The 23,997-nt window shown below is 40.8% G+C and overlaps 1 protein-coding gene across 8 annotated transcripts in view; it reads left to right on the top strand.

Annotated features, from left to right (window-relative positions):
* LOC148012356 (Metallopeptidase M24 family protein) overlaps positions 1-23,997 on the top strand; it is a 192,094-nt gene that overhangs the window by 79,525 nt on the left and 88,572 nt on the right. For all 8 annotated transcript variants that reach the window (XR_015689079.1, XM_087669386.1, XM_087669389.1 and 5 more), the window contains 2 exons: positions 8,438-8,530; positions 8,751-8,835. Coding sequence is in view for 7 of the 8 variants with exons in the window: in XM_087669386.1 (XP_087525512.1) it covers positions 8,438-8,530; positions 8,751-8,835 (178 nt within the window). In the remaining variant the exon portion in view is untranslated. The remainder of the gene's footprint in view (positions 1-8,437; positions 8,531-8,750; positions 8,836-23,997) is intronic.

Raw genomic sequence — 23,997 nt, 5'->3', positions numbered from 1 at the left:
ACATGTACAACACATACATGCTATCAGTCAACATTGTGAACTGAGCACACTGTTAACACATGTATGTTCTAACTGTGAAACATGGCAGACTATCATCATGTGACTCCACATCACTGTTTCGAGATATAGTGGCCGGTACACCACAATGATATCCCCATAGTGGCAGATTCTCATTTGATGACTCCACACCACCTTGTCTAGAGATCTAGTGGCCGGTACATCAAAATGATATCCCCATAGTCAATTCACAAAATATATGCCCGATCAAGTAACCATTGTTACAACATGTATTCAATTCAATAGAAGTAAAAACTGTATTCTTGCAAGCAATACTTACTTCTTTAGCACTGAGAAAACCATATGGACACAATAAGTGTTAACCTGTACAAAATCTGTTTCTGTACATAATTTCTTTCTTGAGCAATTGTTACTTTGACAATCTATTTCAGCTTAGAGATACAAGGGGTCAAGGTAGGTTGCAAGCGAAATGCTTCAAGGTAAAGTTCCAACACATTAGGTGACTCTGCAAGTTCACCTTCGTCCATCCACTTAGCATCTATAGTTGGATAGTTCTTGAACTTAACCAAATACCTTCTAGCAACCTTGCCTTTCACTTTCCTTTCCTTGTGTGCCAGTACCTGTTCTGGAACAAGAATTTCATCAAGTTCCTCAACTTCGGGCTGTTCCTCAGCTGGCATATCTTCTGGCACATCACCCACATAGGGTCTAAGAAGACTTACATGGAAAGCATTATGAATCTTCCAATTGTCAGGCAATTTCAGCCTATAGCTGACATCACTAATCTTCTCTGTTACTTGAAAAGGCCCATAGTATTGCATACTAAGCTTAGTGAAAAGACTTTCCTTGCCTTTCCGCTTCTTTAAGCTTGCCTTTTCAAACTGCAACAGTGCCCAATCACGAAGTGAAAACAACAATTCACGACGGTGATGATCAACAGCTTTCTTTTGGTTTGTGTGAGTCCTTTCAAGGGCATGCTTAACTTTCTGATACATTTCACCCATACTCTGCACATACTGATCTGCTTGAAAGATCTTATCCTTTGTATGCAAAATGGGAGGAACCTTTTAACCACCTTCAACAATTTCAAAAGGGGCTTTGCCTATTGATGAATGCACAGTATTATTGTATGCATACTCGACCAAAGGCAAATACTGCTCCCACTTTGACTTGTGTTCTGACACATAGCACTTACGCAGATCCAAGACAGTAGAATTTGCCTCTTCTGACTGTCCATCAGTCTGTGGATGAAATGACGATGAGAACTTAAGCGTTGTGCCCATGTTCTCAAATATGCTTCTCCAGAATAGACTTGTCATCCGTGGATCACGGTCACTGACAATAGACTGTGGCATACCATGATACTTGAAAACATTGCATATAAACAAACGTGCCATCTGATCAGGTTTTATCTTCTTCCTGACAGGAATGAAATGAGCCTGTTTGCTAAACCTGCAAATAATAGTCCATATCCCATCATTTCCTGTCTGTGTCCTTGGAAGATCAAAGATAAAATCCATAGCTATGCTTTCCCATGGTTTATCTGGAATAGGCAATGGCTGTAAAAGCCCTGGTGCTTTTTGCCTGTCAAACTTGACCTTCTGGCAAATCAAACACTGCCACACAAAAGCATTCATGTCTCTTCTCAAAGTAGGCCAATAAAAGAATGTCTCTACTGCTTTGATTGTTGCATCAATACCACGATGCCCTGTATACTGTATGGACGAAAAATCCTGTCTATCATTCGATTAAACGTAGCAGGAGCATTAGTAAGTCCAAATGGCATTACCAAGAACTCATAGAGACCAAACGTGGTCCTAAATGCAGTCTTATGCACATCCTCTTGCTTAATCCTGATCTGATGGTATTCACTCTTCAAATCTATCCTGCTGAAAATTGACGCTCCTTCCAAACGGTCAAGGATGTCGTCAATTCTTGGAATGGGGAACCTGTTCTTGATGGTACTCTTGTTCAACGCTCGATAATCTATGCACATGTGCCAAGAGCCATCATTCTTCTGCACTAAGAGCACTGGTGAGCAAAAGCGAGATGAACTTGGCTGAATTAGCCCTTTTTCTAAGAGCTCATTCACCTGGCTTAATATCTCTTTCTGTTGGGCTGCACTAACCCTATATAGAGGTCTATTTGGTGGGCTATTGCCTGGCACCAAATCTATCACATGATCCCCAGACCTCTCTGGTGGCAACTGTGATGGTAATGATCCTCAGACCTCTCTTCCAGACTTATATTGGACCTTAATTGTCCAGTCTTGACTCACTTGACATTCCTGTCCATTTCACATACTGGCCATGCAACTTAGGCGTTTAGATTTCAAGAGGGAACCTTCCAAAAAGAAAAACCAAATAAAATAGTAATAAAGAAATCAGCAAAAAGATAATAGTTGTCACAATCTTGTGACAGCTCCACTAGGAGATACATTTGCTTGTGTAGTATGAGTTCTTCCTAATTCTTATCTACTGTAAAATAGGGATTGTACAGCCGGAGAGAGAGAAAGGAGAAGAAAGAGTGACTCTTGTTATGCATTGTGAAAAATCAGCAAGCATGCATCTCCTTTTGTTGCTACAGCTCTCCAAACTTGGGCATGAGAGAGAAAGAGAGCCTCAAATAGCCAAGGTCAAGTTTCCAAATGAATAACTAGTTGCTGCTTAACCAAATCATGTTTTTGATTAAGAGCTAATTAATAACTTGACCATTAGTTATAATTGGGCTCATAGAAATAGGAAACGGCTGGAATGGTCCCCCCGACATGCCAAAACGCCGTCCCCAGCATGAAACCGTCACATACTGCGTCCCCAAATTGTGAAATGTTCCATGTCTCGTTTCGGGCAGAGAATGCATGTGACATGCCACTTATCCTCCTGCCCGTGCGGGCATGCGCCTCGTTTCGCGTGTGTTCTGGTTGTGCTTCCAATTTTCTCCTGCTCGCTTGCAATTGCTCCCAGTCCGGTCTACTGCCCCCATTGCTTTCGGTCTGCTCCAGCCTCGCGCCCGCCTGTAGCAGCTGCCAGCTGCTAGCTCCATCATGATTCACCTCATCTCTCTTCCTTCTTCTCCAACCTCCCTCTTCCTTCTTCCTCTACTTCAATCTTCCCTCTTCTCTCTCTTCTGAGTTCTCCATTCTTCTCCTCTTCTCTCCTTCCTTCTCCCTTCTCTCCTTTTCCCTTCTCTCTTCTAAGTTCTAAGTTCTCAACTTCTCCCTCACTCTTGAGCCTTTTCCCTTCTCTTGAGTTCTCCCTTCTTTTGAACCATTTTTATTTCATTTTTCAGTCTAAAATGGCTTCACCTTCACGCCCTGCTTGTCATGCCGATGGTTGAGGAAGAAGGTCCGATGATTGGTAATGGCGGGAAGAAATAAATGCTGACTGCCCATAGAGTGGTGGAGGATCTCGACCATGGGCTTGTAAGCTTTACCCATACAAGCGAACTAGTGGAGCAAACAAGGTAATCCATTGAACCGAGCATTTCTATTTCGAATTTTTATTGATTTTAATTTTTCAAAGTTACTTAAATATTAGAATATGGAATACCAATTGCCACTTGTTCTAATTTATGCATAATTAGGTCCAAGCTCATCTCTTACATGAGCCAAATTCAGAGGTATAGTTTGTCCTAATGTGACCTTGGAGAAGCAAAGGGAGCTTCATGACCGTGTAGCAGGTCAACAATCTTATCTCGCATCTAGACTATGACGTGTTGTAGTTAACCCTACAACTTTTGTGACACCATCCCCATCAGATATGTCTAGAGTAGGATTAGTATCAAGAAGTGCTACCTTTGCACCTATTGTAGGCATCGCATCGGCCATGGCATTAACACTGCCACATGTTGCACGTAGACAGAGCACACTTGATACTAGTTGGGATCCCAAGAAGAAGGAAGAGGTACATACATCAATGGCACGCTTTTTCTATCGTGACCACATTCAGTTTCATGCAGCTAGATCAGAGTATTTTAAATTGGTGTGCAAGAAGATTGGTGAGTATGGCCCTTTGTATGTACCTCCATCATCAAAGAACTTACGTACCACATTGTTCGACAAGGAAAAGCGCCTTGTTGAGCAAGCAGCAGTGACTAGAAAGAGCCTGTAGACTAAAAATAGAGTTATGTTGATTGCTGATGGTTGGAGTGATACATACAAGCAATCTATTCGTGGCATGGTTGCTTATTATCGTGGGGAAATGTATTTCATATCTTCACATGATGCATCGAGGACAAGAAAGTCAACAGATGTACTTGCAGCAGAGTGGGTTACATGTATTGAGCTTATTGGCCTAGAGCATGTTGTGGGATTTGTTGCAGATGGAGAGCTTGCAAATAGGGCAGCAAGTGCTATTATCCAAGGATATTATCTGCATATCACATTTTCATATTGTATGGCTCATTGCTTGAATAACCTACTAGAGGATATTGGTAACTTGTCATGGATTGCATTTGCCATAGAGCAAGGAGCTTAAATGGTTAGCTGTGTTTCGAATCACCAGTTTCTTCGCCCTTAGTTCTCTTTGCAGTCAAAGAAGACACTTTTAAAATACTCTGATGGTAGATTTTTCTTTAACTTTTTGATGCTAGGCAGATTAAGAGAATGCAGTGGTGCCTTGAGGCAGTTATTTCTTAGTGATGAGTTCACCTCATTAGCATTGATAGATACTCCTATAGGTATCTTATGCTTGGAGAAAGCAAATAACTCCGCTTTTTGGGATGATGTAAAGCGGATAGATGCTATGTTATCACCTATTGTGCATGTATTGAGGGTTATTGGATGCTATGTAACGTTGCATTGGCAAGGTATATGAGGCTACGGATAGGCTGAATGAAAAGTTGTAGGAGTTGACACCAAATGATAAGGCATATGAGAAGATAGGCCATTTGGTTGTGACAAGGTGGAACTCCTATAGCTCACCTATGCATGCAGTTGCATTTGTTGTGGATCTTGAGTTTCAGGGCAAGGGTCAAGAGAATGACACTAAAGTTATGGATGCATGGAGACTTATATTGTCTCGTCTAGTGCTTGATCATGGCACTAGACGAAAGATCAGAGACCAGCTTTCATGTTATAGGACCTTTCGGGGTTCTTTTGGTGTGGGGATGCACAGGAGGATCGCTGTAAGATTGGGGGAGCTTTGTGGTGGGAGGACTATGGTTCGGATGGTCCTGAGTTGCATCACCTAGCCATCCGTATTTTGAGTCAATCAGTTAGCTCCCCTTGTTTGGAGCAATTGTGGAGTACATATGCTCACATTGCTTTAAAAAATATAAACTGTCTTGGTGTGGAGAGGGCAAACGATCTAGTATTCGTTAGGGCTTTGAGGATGTTATGTAACAGTATGACAACAAAGCCCGATCCATTCATAGAGGGGGAGATGCAGCAAGAAGAGGAGACACATGTTGATGTTGAGGAGATGCAGCAGTTCGTGGTACACATGATGATGAAGCTGACACTTCAGTAGTAGCTAGAGCAGCCTTAGACATGATGATGATCCTTGATTTAGTTTTCTTATTGTGAGTCTCATGATACATGTACATTGTATATGATATTATGATCATTGATGACAGTGTGACATTTGGGCCGTTGTGCTATGCCGACATTATATTTGTACTTGCAATCTTGCAGTTGCCCTTTGGGCTATTTTAAATGCCTCATTTTGCTTCAATCTAGAGATTAAACTTCATATTTGTAGTCTTTTTTGGGGCAATGAGCATGTTCTTTCAAAGATTAGACTTCATATTTGTAGTCTTTTAAGTTTTTTGGCAATGGGACTATGGGCATGTTTTTTCAGCTTAGACTTTATAGTTTAGCTCATTGTTCATTGTTTTATGGCATATGTATTATGCATTTTATAATTGAATAGCTTAACTCTTGAGCCTTGTAAGTTGTAATTTCATTTCTAATGACTAGTTTTAGAATGATGCATGATATATTTAAAGTTAAAACTTAAAATGATTGTCCTTGTGAATTATATACCTTGGTTTTAACACTCCACATGGATTATGAGTGAAATATTAAAAACTTTTCATGAATTTTAAATTTTTAAATGCCATTCTCGTTCCCATGTCCCCGTTCCCTAGGTTTGCCGTCCCCATCACTGTCCCCATCCGGGTTTCCCATTCTCATTCCCTGTTTCATGTTTCTATGTCTGAGTTGCTCATTGGATGAAACTTAAGCTCAAGGTATGCTTAATATTTTAAGTGTGAGTTGCTTTACTAAGTGAAACTTTCAACGTAACTTAATTCTAAGGTGCAAACTTTAAATTTAATGAAAGTTTCACATCTCACCTTGTTCCTTTTGTCATGCTCTTGTACTAGATAACTTGCATATTTGTTCACTGCATGCCCGGGTGTCAAATCTTTCATTGCTGGTGCATTGATCACCATGCTAAGAGCTATGGGTACAAGGATTAGAGCTCATTCTAGTTAAATCATTAAGCCCATTCTCATCCCAACTAGTGAGTGCCCTATGAAGAAATTGTCTCATGAGGCTTTGACCTTGGTGAAACAAATACCCTGCCAAAGCCTACTATGTTCCATGAGAGGACCCTAAAGGAATGGTTAGGTCTCTTAAATTAGTGTGGCTCCATACTGCATGGGTGATACTCGTCTCGTTTGTGGCTTGGTGTAGACTCTATTGTGCCTTTTGCATTCTAGACCCTCGTAAAGAGTAGGAAAATCATCAGAGTCTAAGGAATTGTGTGAAGCCATATCTCTAGGTCCTCCTCTCTCTTGTGCCCTTTGTTGGGTGGATGCAATAGGTGAAATCAACTCCTCCTCTCCTTTCATCAAGACAGGAGTCCCTCCCCTTGTTAAGTGCTAGGAGACTATGAAACTGAAAACCAGTATCTATGGGGTTATTGTTGCGTCTATCATGGCCACATGACTACATCTATCATGACCACATGTGATTGAAGGAAAGAAACGTGTATGTATTGAACTGCCTCAGTCGTCCATGGTTAGGGAGATGAAGGTATGACATTGCTATCTCTACTGCTACTAGTGCTTTGGGAGAGGGGGGCTCAGACTTTTGGAAGGCCATGGGTTGGGGCAGTATTGCTGCTGCCGAATCTCTATAATCAATAGGCATGGGCTCTCAGATAACTTTCCACTCTCTCTTTATTGTCTCTCAAGCTGTCTCTTGTTGTTGCTGATTCTGTCCTTGTCTCTCTCCTTGTCTCCTCCTCTACCTAGTGGCACACATCATCTGCCACTCTCTTGCTCAATCTTGGAGGCAACAGTCCTGCTCCCTCATCTTGGAAGGAGACTTGCCAAGCTACCCATCTCCTTTGGTTTGTTGTAGGTAGTTTGCTGCAAGGTGGCCTACCATCCCATAGGCAAAACATTACCCTAGGAGGTCAGTGTAGTAGACCCTCTGAAACATATATCCCCCATGATTGAGAGATCTTGATGGCTTGAGGAAGGGGATTAAAAGATGAGGTAGAGACCTTGACTCTTGGGATTTGAGTCTTATACATATAGCCTTGTAATAGTTTTCTAGTTTGTGATATTGGAACTTTCTATCTGTAAGATACACCTTGACTCTTGGAATTTGAATCTTATATGTTTAGCCTTGTATTAGTTTTCTAGTTTGTGATATTGGAACTTTCTATCTTTAAGATACATGCTTATCTATGTGTAATGTATGTAAATAATAAAGTTGATTTTCTAGCTAATTTGTAACTGAATGTACGGAACATTGTATGTTATTTGCAAAATGTTTGTGTACATTCCATACTGACATATTCATGAACTTGACATATTGTATGAATTGTAAGTGACCTCCATGGCCATAACCATGTCAAGTGCTTACTGCCACTAGCCAAAGGAAGAGTGTAATCTTCCTTGGCCTAAAACTCCCCTTGGGTCTTCTGAAGAAATTTGTCAAAAAGGGCTGAGAAATGCCCTGTTACCATCAATTGTGTGTGGCAACTAGGCTTGTTCTGATCTCTTTTATCTGGATTCTAGCCCTGTTAGGTAAGGGTCTCTCTCTGGGTGCCAATTAAGTCATTGTGAGGGTCTCCTCTGGTAGGCCTAGAATCTCCATTCATCTTGAGTGCAATAAGCATCGTTGGGTTTAATATCCCAAGAAAGATGACATTTTTGATCTAATGTCTCATGAGGGAGGTCTAAAATTGTAAACCACTCTCCAACTGTGGTAGCAACCTCCAGACCGAGACGTGATGCGATCGTTTAAGGGAGGAGCCTGCTTCATCCTTTCATCAGTAGTTACAGGAGGTCTCTGAATAAAACATGAGGAGACTGACTTCTAGGATCTAATGATGGTACAGGTAATTAGATGGGTAGTATCATAAAATGTTTGACCTGTGTGCGGAGTGAAATGTTTGATCTATGTGTGGCATTTTCATGCACAATAGAAACTAACTTTCTCACTTTTGCAATGATTTTGCAGAGACAGTTGTATGAAATTGTTTTATCTACCATGAAAGAATGCCTACCGCTTTGCAAGCCAGGCTATACTCTTGGGGAAATTCACCAGTACTCGGTATGTCCCAGATGCAAAAGTCAAGCTGGATGCACTTGTCTTCAATTCAAGGATGTAATTTCTGTTTTTGGTACTAAGACATGAATGGTTTTTAAAAGTAACCATGATGTTGCGACAGTAATGATTGGTACTATGTAACATATATACAGCTTTCAGTTGTCTTGCAGTGACAATGAGGGCAGGACTGTACTCATTTAACATTTAGACATACTTGTTTCAGACAGAGATGCTATTGAAGGCTACAGATGAAATTGGGATAACCAAAGGAAGAAAAGATTATGTGAAGATAAACCCAACTCATATAGGTGAAAGAATACTTCTCAGTTCTCTTTTGTGATGCTTTTGCACTCTATAGTGTGCTGCATGCATTTGCACAGCATCCTTCTCAGTCGGTACATGATGTTTAGAGATGGTTTTCTGTTTTAGAAATAGCTTTTTGTGACTATCACTGTTATCCTGATGGATCCAGGGCTATAGTCTGGCGTCAACTCAATCAGTAGGCAGAAGCCATGAACAACTTTCACTAAACTTAAGGTTAAAGTTTCATGCACTAGGATATAAGGTCTCACATGCTTGGGCTTTCCCAGCAATTGTGGACAATCTAGGTGGAGTTGCAGGGCTAAGTGCTATAGCAAGTGGATGTATGGATTGCAAGAAAGCCAAAGTTACCATGTAACATGAAGTATACATGATTAACTAAGGTTAAAAAAAGTCAAAGTGATTAGAACTGTTCTCAAAAGGCAGATGTTTTGTTTGTAGTAAACAACCTGGAAAGCTTGGAGCCATGTCCAAATTGTCATAGCCAAAAGTTTCTTGGGTGAGACTAAATGAAGTAATGAACAATTCAGTGTTTCAGTAATAACATCTTCATAGCCAAAATTTTCTTGGGTTAGACTAAACGAAGTAACAGACAACTCAGTGTTTGAGTAATAATATATTTCATTGCATTTGGAGAGGCCAGACGTTAGTATTAATGAGTTAATATACAAAAATCAATGCACAATGGCAGATATTCAAGGAGTGCCATTCTCAGCACTGCTCAATTCTCAGTCATTATTGCTTCTTCATCTTAGCAAAATCCCCCATTTCATTCAGCCCATTTTCAGCCCTTAATGGCACCCATAGTGACCTATTCCAGCCCATCCTAGTTTTTTGGCAAATATTAACCTCAATATCCTGCAAGCAGCAATAGGTTGTGCTAAAAGAAAGGGCATAAGTTCCAAAGCATCATGGCATATATGTAAAGTACATCTCAGGTGGCTAAGCACAGGATGGACCCATTCCACGAGCCAATCTGTCTGTGGGTAATGGTAGACATCCTTATTTATTTCAAATAAAAGAAAATTCTATGCATAACACCTCAGAGAAAATCCACTTCAGGTAAATATGAAGTACAAAGAACCCTGTAGAAAGCAGCTAAGTCCATCATAAATACAATGGTTGTGAACAACCAATTTGGTGGGTATCTGTGATGAAGCTATGGTTCCCCAAGTTGATATCATGATCTCTGGTGTGCTGTGGAAAACCGTACCGAGGGCTCTCCTCCATACTTCCTGAACTGTGGGACAGTCCCATAGACAGTGCCTCAGCACCAACTTTGGCTCATCACATCTTGCACATTCCACTAGGACTCTGCAGTACTTGAGACCAAGTGCCAACTGCTAAGTTTCTATGAGTGAGCAGCTGTAGGAAGAGGGAAATCTTCTGAAGTGTGAAGGTATCATCCAACCTCCTCCAAAAGCCTGACAGAAAATGATCTAAGATGCCCCAACTGTGGCAATGGATGAGGCTGCTGGCAATGTTCTGATTCTGCTCATCTGAATCCTCTTGCCTAGACAGGTGATGTAGCCAAAGAATGACAAAGACAAGTTCTTTGCCCATTGTTTTCTTCTGTTTTCCATGGCCTGCTTCCAATAGATGCTTGTACTCAAGTAAATTAGTGCACATGGTCTTAGATGATGGGGGTGTGCACTGTGCAGATTGGGCCAATCTTCTTCACCATGGCCTTGAAATTTTAGAAATAATGCAAGCTACAACTCCATCAATCTCCTCCATCTTTGCGTCTTGCATAGGGGTCCTTTGTTGGTGCATGGATATGGGTGCAGTCAATGTGGCAAATGTGCTTGCATCAATGTGTGTACAGTATTTAGATTATTGGCCATGGCCCACAGGTTTGTTGCAGGTTTGTTGTAGTTTGTGAGTGTGACTCTGAGGAAATGCGAGCATAGAATGAGTTCTTTGCCCAGCCATGGTCCTGTACACATCCAAGCTTGCTATGCTTGGATCTTACTCTATTTTGGGTGACATCTGTTCACCCATCAATGGCATTGATGGTCTTCTATGAAGACACTCTACATGAACGTCCTAGTTCTAATGATACAGCTCAGAATGTCTGATTAACTACATAGTTGGTCTATAAACATGTACCATGCCAATCTAAACCATGAAGCAATTATTAAAATAATGAATCTATCAACAACTTGATGTCTCTTCTTGGACCCATGTAAGTAAAATAATATTTAGTGCAAAAGCTATATGCTAGCTCTATGTAGGATGGTAAGCAACTTTTTGCAAGTCCCTCACCTAGTCCATGGTGTGACACTGGATCTATCCAATGCTCTAAAAATCGTAATTTTGCATATATTTCTTCTAGCTTTTCTTGTGTATGCTTGTAGGATGATCTCCATTTTGAAAAGGGATGTGAATATTGGTCACCTTGTCTTAGACAACTAGTTTCCAATCATCTACAGGTTTGGTATCTATATGCCATGGTACGATTACATCTCAAGATGGGGATCAACTCAAAAGGAACAGTATTTAACTTCCCTTCAAAGATTTTGACCTGATTTGGATAACCCATGAAGTCTATGCTGATCAGTCTAATGTGTGGTCACTAGTTGACCTCACCCTTAGAAAGACCAGACCCAAATATGTTCATATCTGACCAAATCATTATGTGCTTGAAGAATGTAGGACTTTGGCCACTTCAGTGTGTGCTTATTTGACCTATTTGGGTGGAGCTTCAAGAATGTCTGATTGTGTATTGGCCACTTTTGGCAGATGCTATTGCTGCTATTGGAAGGTTTTGGTTCCCTCCAGTAATGGGCAGTGAATAGGAATTGACTTTGCATGCTTTAGGACACTGCCAAGAGTCACCGCAACTGGTGGTGAGTTTGTGCCCAGGTATGCATTTTAAGGTTTAGGTTGAAATGGGGTACACTTGTTGGCTATGGTTTCTTTTGTGGACAGTTGGGACACTTTATAGTAGAATGTCCTTGCAAAAAACATGGACATTTTTGATTTTAGTGATAGTATTGAGATGCATGATGATGATCCTCCTCCTGTAGGCATACCAACATATGCTTCGCATGCAGAGCATGACAATGATAAGGGCAAACAATTTGTTCAGCCTTCCCTTTCTGCCGATTCTCAATGGCAGGAGCTCCACAACAAAAGGGAAAAAAGTTATAGACAGTATGTCTTGTTGGTGTCCAGGGAGATCATAATGAAGTGCTTCAAACTTATGTGAAGAGGAAGGACAAACACTCTAGGGAGCCTCTGTTGAAAGACAAGGGGTCATCAAATGCTATCCTGGGTTATAATATGTGGTCCTGAGCAATTCTGTCCCATGATTGACCTGCTTGCCTTGCCTTTGACAAGGGAGAAAAGCAATTGTGCCTCCAAACTGCAGATTCCCATGTCAAAATGCTAAGAATATGCATCAGCCATCTATTTCAAAGAAGATGGTTGTGGGCAAAATGGATTTGCATTGTTGGCTGATTTTTTGGATGAAGAGTTACTAGTTGTATTGGAAACAAACGCAAAGGGGCAATAATGGTTTGCATCTAAATTTATATTTACGTTCCTTATGGAAATGGCCACTTGGAATGTTAGGGGCATCTGCTCTTGAAGTAAATAGTACACTATGTGGATTGTGTTGCACGCAAATGCTTGGGATGTCCTATGCACAATTAAACATAACATTTATAAAGAAGCAAGAAGGATAGTACATTGCCATGGCTTGAAATTGTTTTAGCCTTTAGGTTGGGTTTGCACTGGTGAACTACTAGGATGCATTGATGATTCTACCTGAGAAATTGTAGGGCTTGGTCAAATGAGATGTATTTGGCAGATTCCCTAGTGCTGGAGTTGCTTCCTATGACCTACTAGTACATAATGTGCAAAGAATGGCTAGATAATATGCGATCCATCATGCAACACCTGGAAGGTAAAGATTGGTAGCAACAGGAAAACTATTAGCATTTGTGCATGCAGTTTTAACTAAAATTTAAAAACATCATGTCTCGCTTTCTGCATCTTTGCACTTGACAACTCTTATTAAAATATTTTTAGTTGCAATTCTATCAATAGGTTAGGCTTGCAGCTTTATTGAGGGTGTGCACGATAGTATTTACTAGAAACGTTAGTTTTAGTGCAGTCTATGAAGTTAGCCTTCCTTCTTGGATAGGGTGGTAGATGACCTGATTTAACTCTAATTACAACAAACACAAAATTCACACAAACTAAAATATCAATGCTACCATTGAATCTTGGACGATGGACACCTTGTTGGCCTCAAAACCAGAGCTCCTCGTTCCCTCACTTGCATGAGCAAGTTTTGCTAAATGGCAACCTTTTAAATGCATTTTTCAGCGAATTAAATTAATTTTTAAATATTAATTAATAATTATTTTCATTATTTATTATTTCCTAGAAAATTAACTATACCAACCAACAAGTAAGCTGGCTATTTGTCATCCAAGTATTCCTTAGGATTTACTAGCCCTTGAACTAGTATTAATTAGTTACTTAATACCTAGCTCCTTATCTCACCAATGACATTAATGGCTAATGAAATCTTCTATACTAAAATTTGATACGGGTATCACCAAGTATCTGACTAATATAAATTATTATAGCTTTTGCCTTTCTAGGGGTCCTTGGCCCGTCATTGTGAAATAGCTAACTTGCATATCATGTGTAACTCAGATTTGCATATTTGATTAACAAGTTGCCATGCAATGCATTAAAATTTCATGTCTCTATTATAGACCTCCCCCTTGAAATCCTTGCAATGGCACTCGATTACCGTGAAATATGTGAAAAGCATCCGTTGCCACTACTAGAAATATATGCTAGCATCACAGTTAAACATGTGCACCTATTACTTAACCATGTTCATGTCCTCTGCGTGTCTGAAATTCCAATCACTAATTACGATTCACACACATGAATCAAACTGCTATCAAAACCGTAAGGGGTGCATCCACATACCAAATGCCAACACTATTCTAATCATCAAGGCAAAGTAATGCATAAACTAAGCATAACTAGTGTCTCATAGCAATAATCTACCACATGATACTCATGTAAATCATACAGAAGCTACAAACCACATGTGACTTAGGCAAATGTACTTCTCTTGCATGACATGTAAATGTACATTGCACATGATCCATGTGTCCCATACATGCCTCGCAAATGTATACTACATCTAAAAGTACATTCCATGAATTCCATACACGTCAACAGCCTTGCAAATGTATAGTTTAAGAGCCTAGGTACAAACCATACACATTTGTATACAAACTTATAGTGACTAGTATAATGAATAGTGATCCCAATGGCAAAAGTTCTATTAGCATATAGTAAATGTATATTGCATACAATCCACGTGTTCCATACATGCCTCCAAATGTATACCACATCTAAAAGTACATTCCGTGAATTCTATACATGTCAACAACCTTACAAATGTATAGTTTTAGAGCCTAGGTACAAACTAGACACATTTGTATACCAACTCATAGTGACTAGTACACAAAATAATAGTGATCCCAATGGCAAAAATACTATTAGCATATAGTATCTTTGATGCAAATAAAGTACATCTGAGATTTTCTAGGTAACTAAGTTGTCCATCTCTAGAGAAGTGGAGATGCAACCAAACCCCCCCTCCCCCCCCACCACACATACACACACACATTTGAGTTGCTGTCCTTAGTTGATTCTTAAATCGATCACCAAATTCCTCTTCCGCTTGTTGATCATTAGGTTCAAGAGGCTTAGAAAGACTCACATTTTGGTCTAAATCAAGATTATCAGCTTGCTGTCCATGGTGCATGCCTTGTCCAAGATGAGGCATTGCATTTCTCCCAACAGTTTGTGAATTTTCAGACTGAGAGGCATCATTACTGCTTGATTCCATCTCACTATATGAATATATTCTTGCTGTAATGCTCAGATGAAAACAATTTCAGCATTAAGGCAATGCTTCTAACTTCCAATTAGGTACCACAAACAATTCAAGGGAGTTGATGTTGAGAAACATGGATCTAGAGTTAGTTAGCTATGGTGGATGCACATTAAACACATGATACATTATCAGAACGAGAGATTGTAACTTAAGTGAATTAGGTTCTAAGATAGATTAGCTTGGACTCATAAAGACAGTCTTAAGTAACTCAAACTGATAGTTCCATTGTCTTGTTATGAGTGTCAACAAAGTACATGCTTTTATAGCTTTTGGGTAGTACCACTATTCCTCACCGTGCTTATGGGATTTTGGACATCTCTTCCTAGAGCTTCTAGAGCATACATCTGTGTCATATCTCTCATACAAAGCCACTTATGGGCAAGCATCATTTGCTATTCTCAACACCCCCCTTCAAATGATGAGTCCCTACCCTTGTTGGCTTTTGCCCCTCCCTACATGATGACATGGCCCGGGAGACTAGCTCTTTGGCAGCCTCGTCAAGTTTAAGGCTTGAAACTTTACATCTTGGTAGGGTTTTTACATCCGCTATAGGAAACAAGATCCACTACGGAAGATCCACTATGGGAAAAACGTTGTTGTCAGCAGCGGAAATTTCTTCATTGTTTCTTTGGCAACCTTTGATCTTTTTCTTGATCTTTTGCCCTTTTTCTTCGTTGTGCTTCTTATCCCTTTTGTTGGTGCATGGTACTTCTCTTTTAGTCTTCTTGACACAGTCTTTTTGTTTCATGCTTTTATGATTGCTTTGACTTGACAAGCTCTCTTTTGTCATACATGACATAGATTTTGGGGTACATGATTTGTGGGATCTATTTGGCTTGGTCTCATGGCTCATCATTACATTGGTATTGATCATTTGAGCGTGGTGCAGAAAACTCTTGTCGAATGCGGAAGGTGTGAAAGGACTGCTTTTGGAGAAGTGCAGGTGTGAACAAGTAACTGTGGGAGAGAGAGAATGAGCTGGTGTGAATGGCCTTTAAAGGCTAGGGCTTTAACCTTAATATTGTCGTGACGACATTGAGGTAGTGGGTAGTGTTGAGGATGGCACAATTGGGATAATCGAACAAATCCAAGAAGGCACAAATAATATTAGTATTGAACCTCCCCCAATTAAGATGACCACAGATTGCAATGAACCTTCAGCAGTCCTCCGAGAGGACATGCCAGCTTTACTGGATGTGACTGATCATGGCCAAGAAATTGAACTTGTTTGAGAGAGCACAGACCATAATGAACCAGTCCAAGAGAGCCCGTGACTCCAGTGTACATTTCAGCTTGCACTCAATTGATGTGCGTAGGTTCACTGAAGCCATAATAGTTTGAAGAGGCAGAAAGTCATGGTGCTTTCCCTGCTGAGAATTACCATTATCCGATGGAATTGTTGCTGAAGCTTCCTGCAGTTGCTCGCAAACTGGCCTTACAGAATACAGCATCTTTTGCACTGTGCAAAGGTCCTTGATAGTACACACATTCCTTGCACTGGCTGACCTCAATATGTGTCGTACATCAATAATTTCTGAGAAGTCAAGAGCCTCCGACAGCAAGCATGCTGCAGCTGTCTGGGCAAGCAACTCCTCACTATCATCCTGTGTCTTGCCGAAAGGGAGCTTCCCCTACTTAGCCAGCTCAACTGTGAGGGCCGTAGAGGCGAACTTTGCGACCTGTGCGCAGACCAAGGGCCATTCCAAGAGAGACAAGGAGTCCTTTTCAACACTGTAAGCATCATCCTCTTCATCATGGCCTGTACCATTGATGACCTCTTCGTCATCAGACAGCACGCCTTGGTCCTCTTGTTTCACCAACGCTCTCGGAACCAGTGGGGTTCTTGATACGCCCTCTTTTTCTAAGGCATGCTAGTAGGCTTCCCTAGAAACCAGAGAGGCTCTAAGTATGTCCTCTTTTGCTGAGGCATGGCAGGAAGCTTCTCGAAGAGCCAATATGCTACGTGCCTGCCCTGACTGCTTGATGGAACTAGACGAGATTGATGCAGCGCCACTGACATATGCTGCAGCTTGAGAAGGATTAATGGTCGCACCATATCTACACTCCGAGGCAGGCAAACCGTGTGCATCTGGCATAGGGCTCCCACACTTGGAATTGAGCAATAATGATTGTGAGAGAGTATAGATCATGTTGCAGGCCTGCCTCTCCCAACTCGCTTGTGACGAGCTCCAGCCATACATCCTGGTAATCTTGAAATGAAGAACAAACATTGGACGACTTTAAGAAATGGAGAGAATGAGAGAATGGAAGAGAGGAAGATTGAGAAAGTGCACACACACTAGCCAACTAGCTCGTCGGCCATGGTTTTAATACCATGTTGAGAAACACGGATCTAGAGTTAGTTAGCTTTGGTGGGTGCAAATCAAACACACGATACATTATTAGAACGAGAGATTGTAACTCAAGTGAATTAGGTTCCAAGATAGATTAGCTTGGACTCATAAAGACAGTCTTGAGTAACTCAAACTAATAGTTCCATTGCCTTGTTATGAGTGTCAACAAAGTACGTGCTTTTATAGCTTTTGGGTAGTACCACTATTCCTCACCGTGCTTATGGGATTTTGGACATCTCTTCCTAGAGCTTCTAGAGTATACATCTGCGTCATATCTCTCATACAAAGCCACTTATGGGCAAGCATCATTTGCTATTCTCAACAATTGATGGTATCCTGGACAAGGAACCTTGAAACCAGCTTTCCTTCTCAGATAGGGTGGTAGATGACCTGATTTAACACTAATTATAGCAAATTGAAAATACAAATGTTACCACTTAATCTTGGACAATGGATACCTTGTTGATTCCAAAACTGACACCCCTTGTGATATTTCTTTAACTTGTATTACTAAAGGTTAAAGTATATTGAGATCCAACCTGATCTCCTTTAATTTTCAATACATGTTGTTATCCATAGCAACCAGTAAGTCTTCAAACCAATTTGCTCATTGGTTTGCTTGGAGATTGGCCTTCAATTTGCTCCTTGGATGATAAATTTATGCCCTAGACTTAATATTGGTTGGTTGGCCTCTTGAAATTCTTTGAAATCCCCGAATTTGAGTTGCTGAATTTTAAGTATTAGACACCCTAAATTCTAAGTACTCTTCTAGACCTAGACAATTCTGTTTTCTTCTCTGATGAGAGATGATGATATTGGTTGTATTAGTTATGGTCTCATAGGCCATTATGGCTTTCTAGAGACGGTTAATAGATCTTTCTTTCTAAGGGCGGTGGTTAGTGAACCCTAATTTCTACTATAAATTTGAGTTTAGCATAAAAAATTCTTCAATTGCACCATCTTGGGACTGAGTTTAGCTGAGATCTTTTGAGAGAAGTCATGAATTGTCTTTGAGAGAATAGAGAGGAAGAGAGAGAGAGAGAAATTTCAGTGTGTCATCGATAAAATTGGCTGCAATTAATGCTATCCTTCTTTGTATGGCTGTTTGTTACTCTTCTTTACGTGGCCGTTTGACTACAGCCCACCATCATCAGGAATCCCACATGCAGTTGTTTTAACCTTGTGTGCCTCAAAATTGTTGTGACTTGCCTATAGACAACCTATAGGTGATGTCATCTATCACCAATAGCCTCTTGATCAGTTGCGGGCAGCTCTTTGATAGCCTCCAATGGTTGGGCTGATCAACAATGGTTGGAAAATTACAGCAACAACTCTTTCTCTCCTCTCCTAACCTCCACTATATTGGGATGAGGCTCCAACACTCTCTAATAGACTTTCCATCACTTGTATGGGTAAGTTTTGCCAAGTGGAAATCTTTAAATGTATTTTTCAGCAATTTTTGGCCAATTAAATTAATTTTCAAAAGAATAATTCTAAAAAGCAATATGATTATTAAATTTTGCTTAAAAAATTAAACATACCAATCAACAATCATATTGGCTAGGTCAATTCATCATCCATGTATTCCTAAGCATTTATTAGCCCTTGAACTAGCATCAATTAATTACTCAATGCCTAGTTTCTAATCTCACCATTGATATTAATGGCTAATAAGATATTCTAGGTCAAAATCTTCACTTAGAGAATGTTCATGGGCGGTCTCTCACTTATTGCAACTTTTGGTTTTTTGATACTATGGTTGAAGAGACCCCTTGTCATAGGTTTTTGGCTTGCCGGATTGCTCTTGGTAGAAATGATCTCTCCTATCTCAAGTTTGGCATTTAGTTGCCAGAAGCTCTATGCATCCTTATGATTGGGTTTTTGGAAACCCCAAATTTATGGGATTTTTAGAGCCACATATACTAGTGTTTTTCCTCTTTCTATGCTTTTAGTGATGCTAGCATAATTGGACTATCCATAATGCTTTCATTTTTTATTCCTTTGCTGGCGTGGATAGCTATATTGATTGTTTGCAAAGTCTACTTCTGTAGTGGTTGAGTATTGTCGAGTTTACAGGTCATCTTATTAAGGACGATTTTGTTTTGTGGATTGTTGCCATACCTTATTTTGAAGTCATTTGACTTTGGTACATTCCTCATAATTAATAAAATTACCCATGACGAGAGAGAGAGAGAGAGAGAGAGAGAGAGAGAGAGAGAGAGAGAGAGAGAGAGAGAGAGAGAGAGAGAGAGAGAGAGAGAGCGAGAGAGAGAGAGAGCGAGAGAGCAGACATATTTACGAAAAAAAAGAGAGCAGACATATGCGTTCAGTGGTGAATTATAGCATTTGTAACTCTTGCTGAAACAATCTATCACCTTGTAGCAAGTTGGTGACTATTTTGATAAGTTAACTACTTATTCAGAATGGTTGAAATGTAAAGGCTCTCTAAAATCAGCAGGAAAAGTCTTGGTTGCGATGGCTTGCCTAATGAAATGTTCTCAATGTATATTGATCAGCTTATGGACCCATTGGCTCTACTTTGTCATCAAGTTTGGAGATTAAGTTACATGCCATTAGATTGGAAAATTGTAGTGCTTCGCCGGTTATCGAAGACTCCTGTGCCTCAAATCTTAAAGCAGTGGAGGCCCATTTGTGCTATGGGATCATTGCATAAAATCTTCTCTAAGATCATTGCTGATAGATTGCAAAAAGTTTTCCTATAGTGGATTCACCCATGAGACAATATGGTTTCATTAAGGGATACAATATCATACACAATATTTTGAATGTTCAATTGGGGATAGATGTAAAAGCCTTTGGCCAACAAGTTGTTATGATTCAACTAGATATTGAAAAGGCTTTTGATCATGTTAGGTGGTTCTTTCTTCGACAATTATTGTCTACCATGGATTTTGGGCCTTGAATGATGTTTCTTATTGATACTATTAGCACTGACACAGTGGCGTGCATCATGCTAAATGGGGGAGTGATTGATGAGATTACTTTTTTTTGCTTGCTTCGTCAGGGTTTCCATCTTAGTCCCTTGCTATTTACTTTGGTGACACATTTGATGCTCTCTTTGCAGGATAAGTTGGCTATTGATGGTGAGGTCATTGGATTGACTCTTCCGAGTGGAGAAAAACAATAATTGCCTCCATACATTGAATGGAAACGATCATACCCTATGATCTGTGTAGTACCGTATGGTACGTATCCGTACGAAAAAAATGCCATGTTTGGTCCATTGTGTCTAGTGCATTTCCACGTCTTGTTAAAGTCGCCAATCACACGTTTTTAGTCTGTTTTTGCTCGCATGGCATACTTTGGAGCCCATTGCCACATGGACCATTTGACAGTGGATACCTATTGCCACCCCAACCCCCTTGGATCTCATGCTCTAGGCTTGGATGCTCTTTTTCCACTCTTAAGTCTTGTCTCTTCTTTTATCTTGGATCCCTCTCTTCTTCTACTCTCTTCTCAGCCTATAAAAGGTGCTCCTCCCCTACATCCTTCCACACCCAATCAAAAAGCATTCTCAACCATCTCTCTCTTCAATCAAGCTATCTATCAATCAAGTTTCAAGATTCAAGCTTATCTTGATTTCCACCCCTTGTCTTTCTAACTTTTGAGCCTATCCCACCTCCTCTCTAACTTTCAAGCCTCTCACTCTCCCTCTCCTTCTCAAGGCTCAAGCCTCTCACGATCCCTTGGGCCTCTCTTTCTCAAGCCTCTCTCTCACTCTCCCTTTTTATTGGCATCACGACTAGTGAGAAGCACGAGGCCTTCATGCCATCTATGTGGAGAGGGACACAAATAAGTCTAACCTCCACCATTGGATGTGCAAGTGTTATGGGAAGCACTTCACAAGTGGCGTGACCCGACTTCTCCAACATCTTTTCAAGATGAGGGGGTGGGGGAACAAGTTGTTCCATGGAAGGAAATCTCTCAAAATATCGTGGACAAGGTTCTTGCCAAGATGAGAGGGAAATCCACTAGAGGAGGAGGAAGTGCCATTTTGGCACCAATAGCTATATCTACTAATAAGAAAGCATCAAATGTGGGTGTATCTTCAATTGATGCGGGTGAGGTCTCCACCATTGGTGGTGGGGGATTCACATCTACATCCGGCTCTGGTAAAAGACATAGTGAAGACTCTTGCGGCACCGGAGAGGCAATCCTCTCTCTCTCAAGCTCTTGGTCATGTGCGTGGATGGTTTGTCTTTCTTAGAGAAAGGCAACAACTTATAGACATTGAAATTGTATGCACAGTGATTGGTGAGTGCAATCTTGCGTTCAATGTCCTAAAGCAAGAGCAATGAAAGAAGACAGTAAAAGACATTGCCAATGTGGTTCCATGTGAAGAATGGACTAGTGTCATATTCAATGACATGATGATGAAAAAGATTAATAAAGAGAAGGGGAGGATTGATAGAGGCCTTGATCCTATTCAGGTGGCATGGACAAAATATAGTTGCTCCATTCCATCGACGGATAGAGTGATCATAAGAAACGGAACATTATCAATATACTCGTCCTATGCCCACTTGGCACCATTTTTTGCAGGTTGTAGATACTGGCAAGAGGGGGAGGAAAACAATGGACGCATTCATCTATCGCCACATTCGGCAAGCTATCCTTTAGGTATATGTTGTCTTTTATATTGTTACTTTTATAATTTGGTTATAATTTTGAGTTTGGTATATAAATTATAATTTAATGATCATGATTCCTGAACTTTGAAGCCTCTCTCTCTATTTTGATTCTCTCTTCTCTCAAGCCTCTCTCTTGATTTTCGAAAGTTGAATCTTTCGAGGTTCAACTCTCTCTTTTTCTCTCTAAGTATTGTAATTTGTGGTTGTAGGTTGCCCCTTGAATGTGTTGCAAGTTGTTATTGACAATGCATTGAATTGTCCGCACATGGACTATTTGCTTAAGGCCGAGTTCCCCATGATTGTGGACTCCATGTGCAAGTTGGACTTGCTCATGGAGGACATTGGGAAGCTCAAGTGGGTGAAGATGGTGGTCCACAAAGCTACATTTGTTGTCATCTTCTTCATGGTAAAGGCGAAGGTGATTGTGATGTATCATGAGCATAGCACACTTGAGTTGAAGAAGCCTTCTTCAACTGGGTTTTCTTACATGTGGTTGTTTCTTGAGTGCCTTTATGAGGTGCGGTTCCAAACAATAGTATCTACTCTATGGAGTGAGTGGGATGAGGATGAGATAGAGCAGGCCAAAGCTAGGCAGTGCTTGTGCCTCTATGATTAGTTTTGGCAGAAAGTCAGTGCCATTGTCATTGTCATGACTCCTTTTTATAGGGTGTTATGTATGAGTGATTGCAAGGAGTCCACCATAGGCCGTCTCGTTCACTTATTTAGAGCGGCATTGGTGGAGGCACATGCTTACACCTTGATCATGGAGACGTAGTATGCACATGTTCTAGAGATATCAAAGAGGAGATAGACATGGATGCATTAGCGAATCCTTGGTTTTGTAGCATTGGTACATCTAGCCTATAAGTCGTTGGTAGTCATGGAAGATAGAGAGCTCCGTTTGGACTAGCTTTCATATTTGACCAGAGTGGTCCCCATGGATGACCACAATGCAGTGTTGGAGGAGCTAGGATGCTATGCAGATTAGAGAGGGTATGCGCCTTTTGCTTCTCCTACTTGTTGGAGGAGAGAGTTACTTGTGAAGCCTCTATTTTGGTGGCAAAATTTTGGATACGCGTTGGCACCCACTTGATTGTATTATGGTAGAAGTTTGTGTGCCTTACTATATGGCATCCCCCAGATTTCAGAAAGGAAGAGAGTTCTTTGCAAGCATAGGTTTTTACTATATCGAGGTTACTTGATTGTCTTGACAAGCAATTGCAAAGGGCTAAAGTTAATAGGATAGTGAGATTGGGTGTGAAGACTTCCACGGCCTGATTGCAGTCTCATCATCCTTGTCTCATTCACTTCATGCGATGGACTGATCTTTGGCACATTTAGCAGATCAGAAATGCTTTTATATTTCATTCGTCCTAGATGTGTGTAGGGCTTGCTTCTATGACACATTTCTTCTATGATTTCAGCTGGTGTCATAATTGGAGAGGTGGTTGCTCCTTGCATGGATATTATTTACTTCACCCTTGTTGCACCCTTCATATGATCCCCTTCCTTTGTTCCTATGGATTGGTGTTGGATAGCTTTTTAGAGAGTTTCTATTCATGTAGTGAGCTGTTCTAGTAGCCTTTTGGCTTCATGACTATTGTTGTCATTCTGTTCAGTTGGCTTGAAGGCACAATGTAAAATTTACATACATTAATTTACACTTCTTCACAGAGAGAGAGAGAGAGAGAGAGAGAGAGAGAGAGAGAGAGAGAGAGAGAGTTAGTTATATTAACGTCTACAAAAGGCCAAGGTGGCCTATGAGACCAAGACGTTACATACAAATGTCTGGGAAACTTTCTAGGTCCCAGCAAAGCTACCATCTAGTGCTACGATAAACTAATTGGGTAGGTACAAGGTGGTATATAGGCTGGGTACAATTCATATGTGTTCCAAGTATGGTGTGGAACTGCTCATGGAGCTTGGTCATCCTAAAATGTCCCGCATGGTTCTATCTAACATCGAGAGCTGAATCGGCAGGGTATGGTCCTCCAGTGGCGGCGTAGTATCCCTTGTATCCTTGACATGTGCCGCTTGCGGGGGCGGGGGTCGATTGGTGGGCGTGGGCGCCGGGCTTTGTTTCTTGCCGTGGCTATGGCTAGGGTGGTCCTCTGCAGCTGGGAGGTCAGTGGGGCTGGTGGGGGCTCAGGGTGGGGATGGTAGTTGGCTCTTGGTAGAATTCTATGAGCATGCATTGGGCAGCTC

This window comes from Lygodium microphyllum, chromosome 27 (genome assembly GCF_053477565.2).
Source record: "Lygodium microphyllum isolate KBCC chromosome 27, Lygodium_microphyllum_v1.1.10, whole genome shotgun sequence".
Classification (NCBI taxonomy): domain Eukaryota; kingdom Viridiplantae; phylum Streptophyta; class Polypodiopsida; order Schizaeales; family Lygodiaceae; genus Lygodium; species Lygodium microphyllum.
Note: the sequence above shows the minus strand (reverse complement) of the source record. Positions and strands in the feature narration are given on the sequence as shown.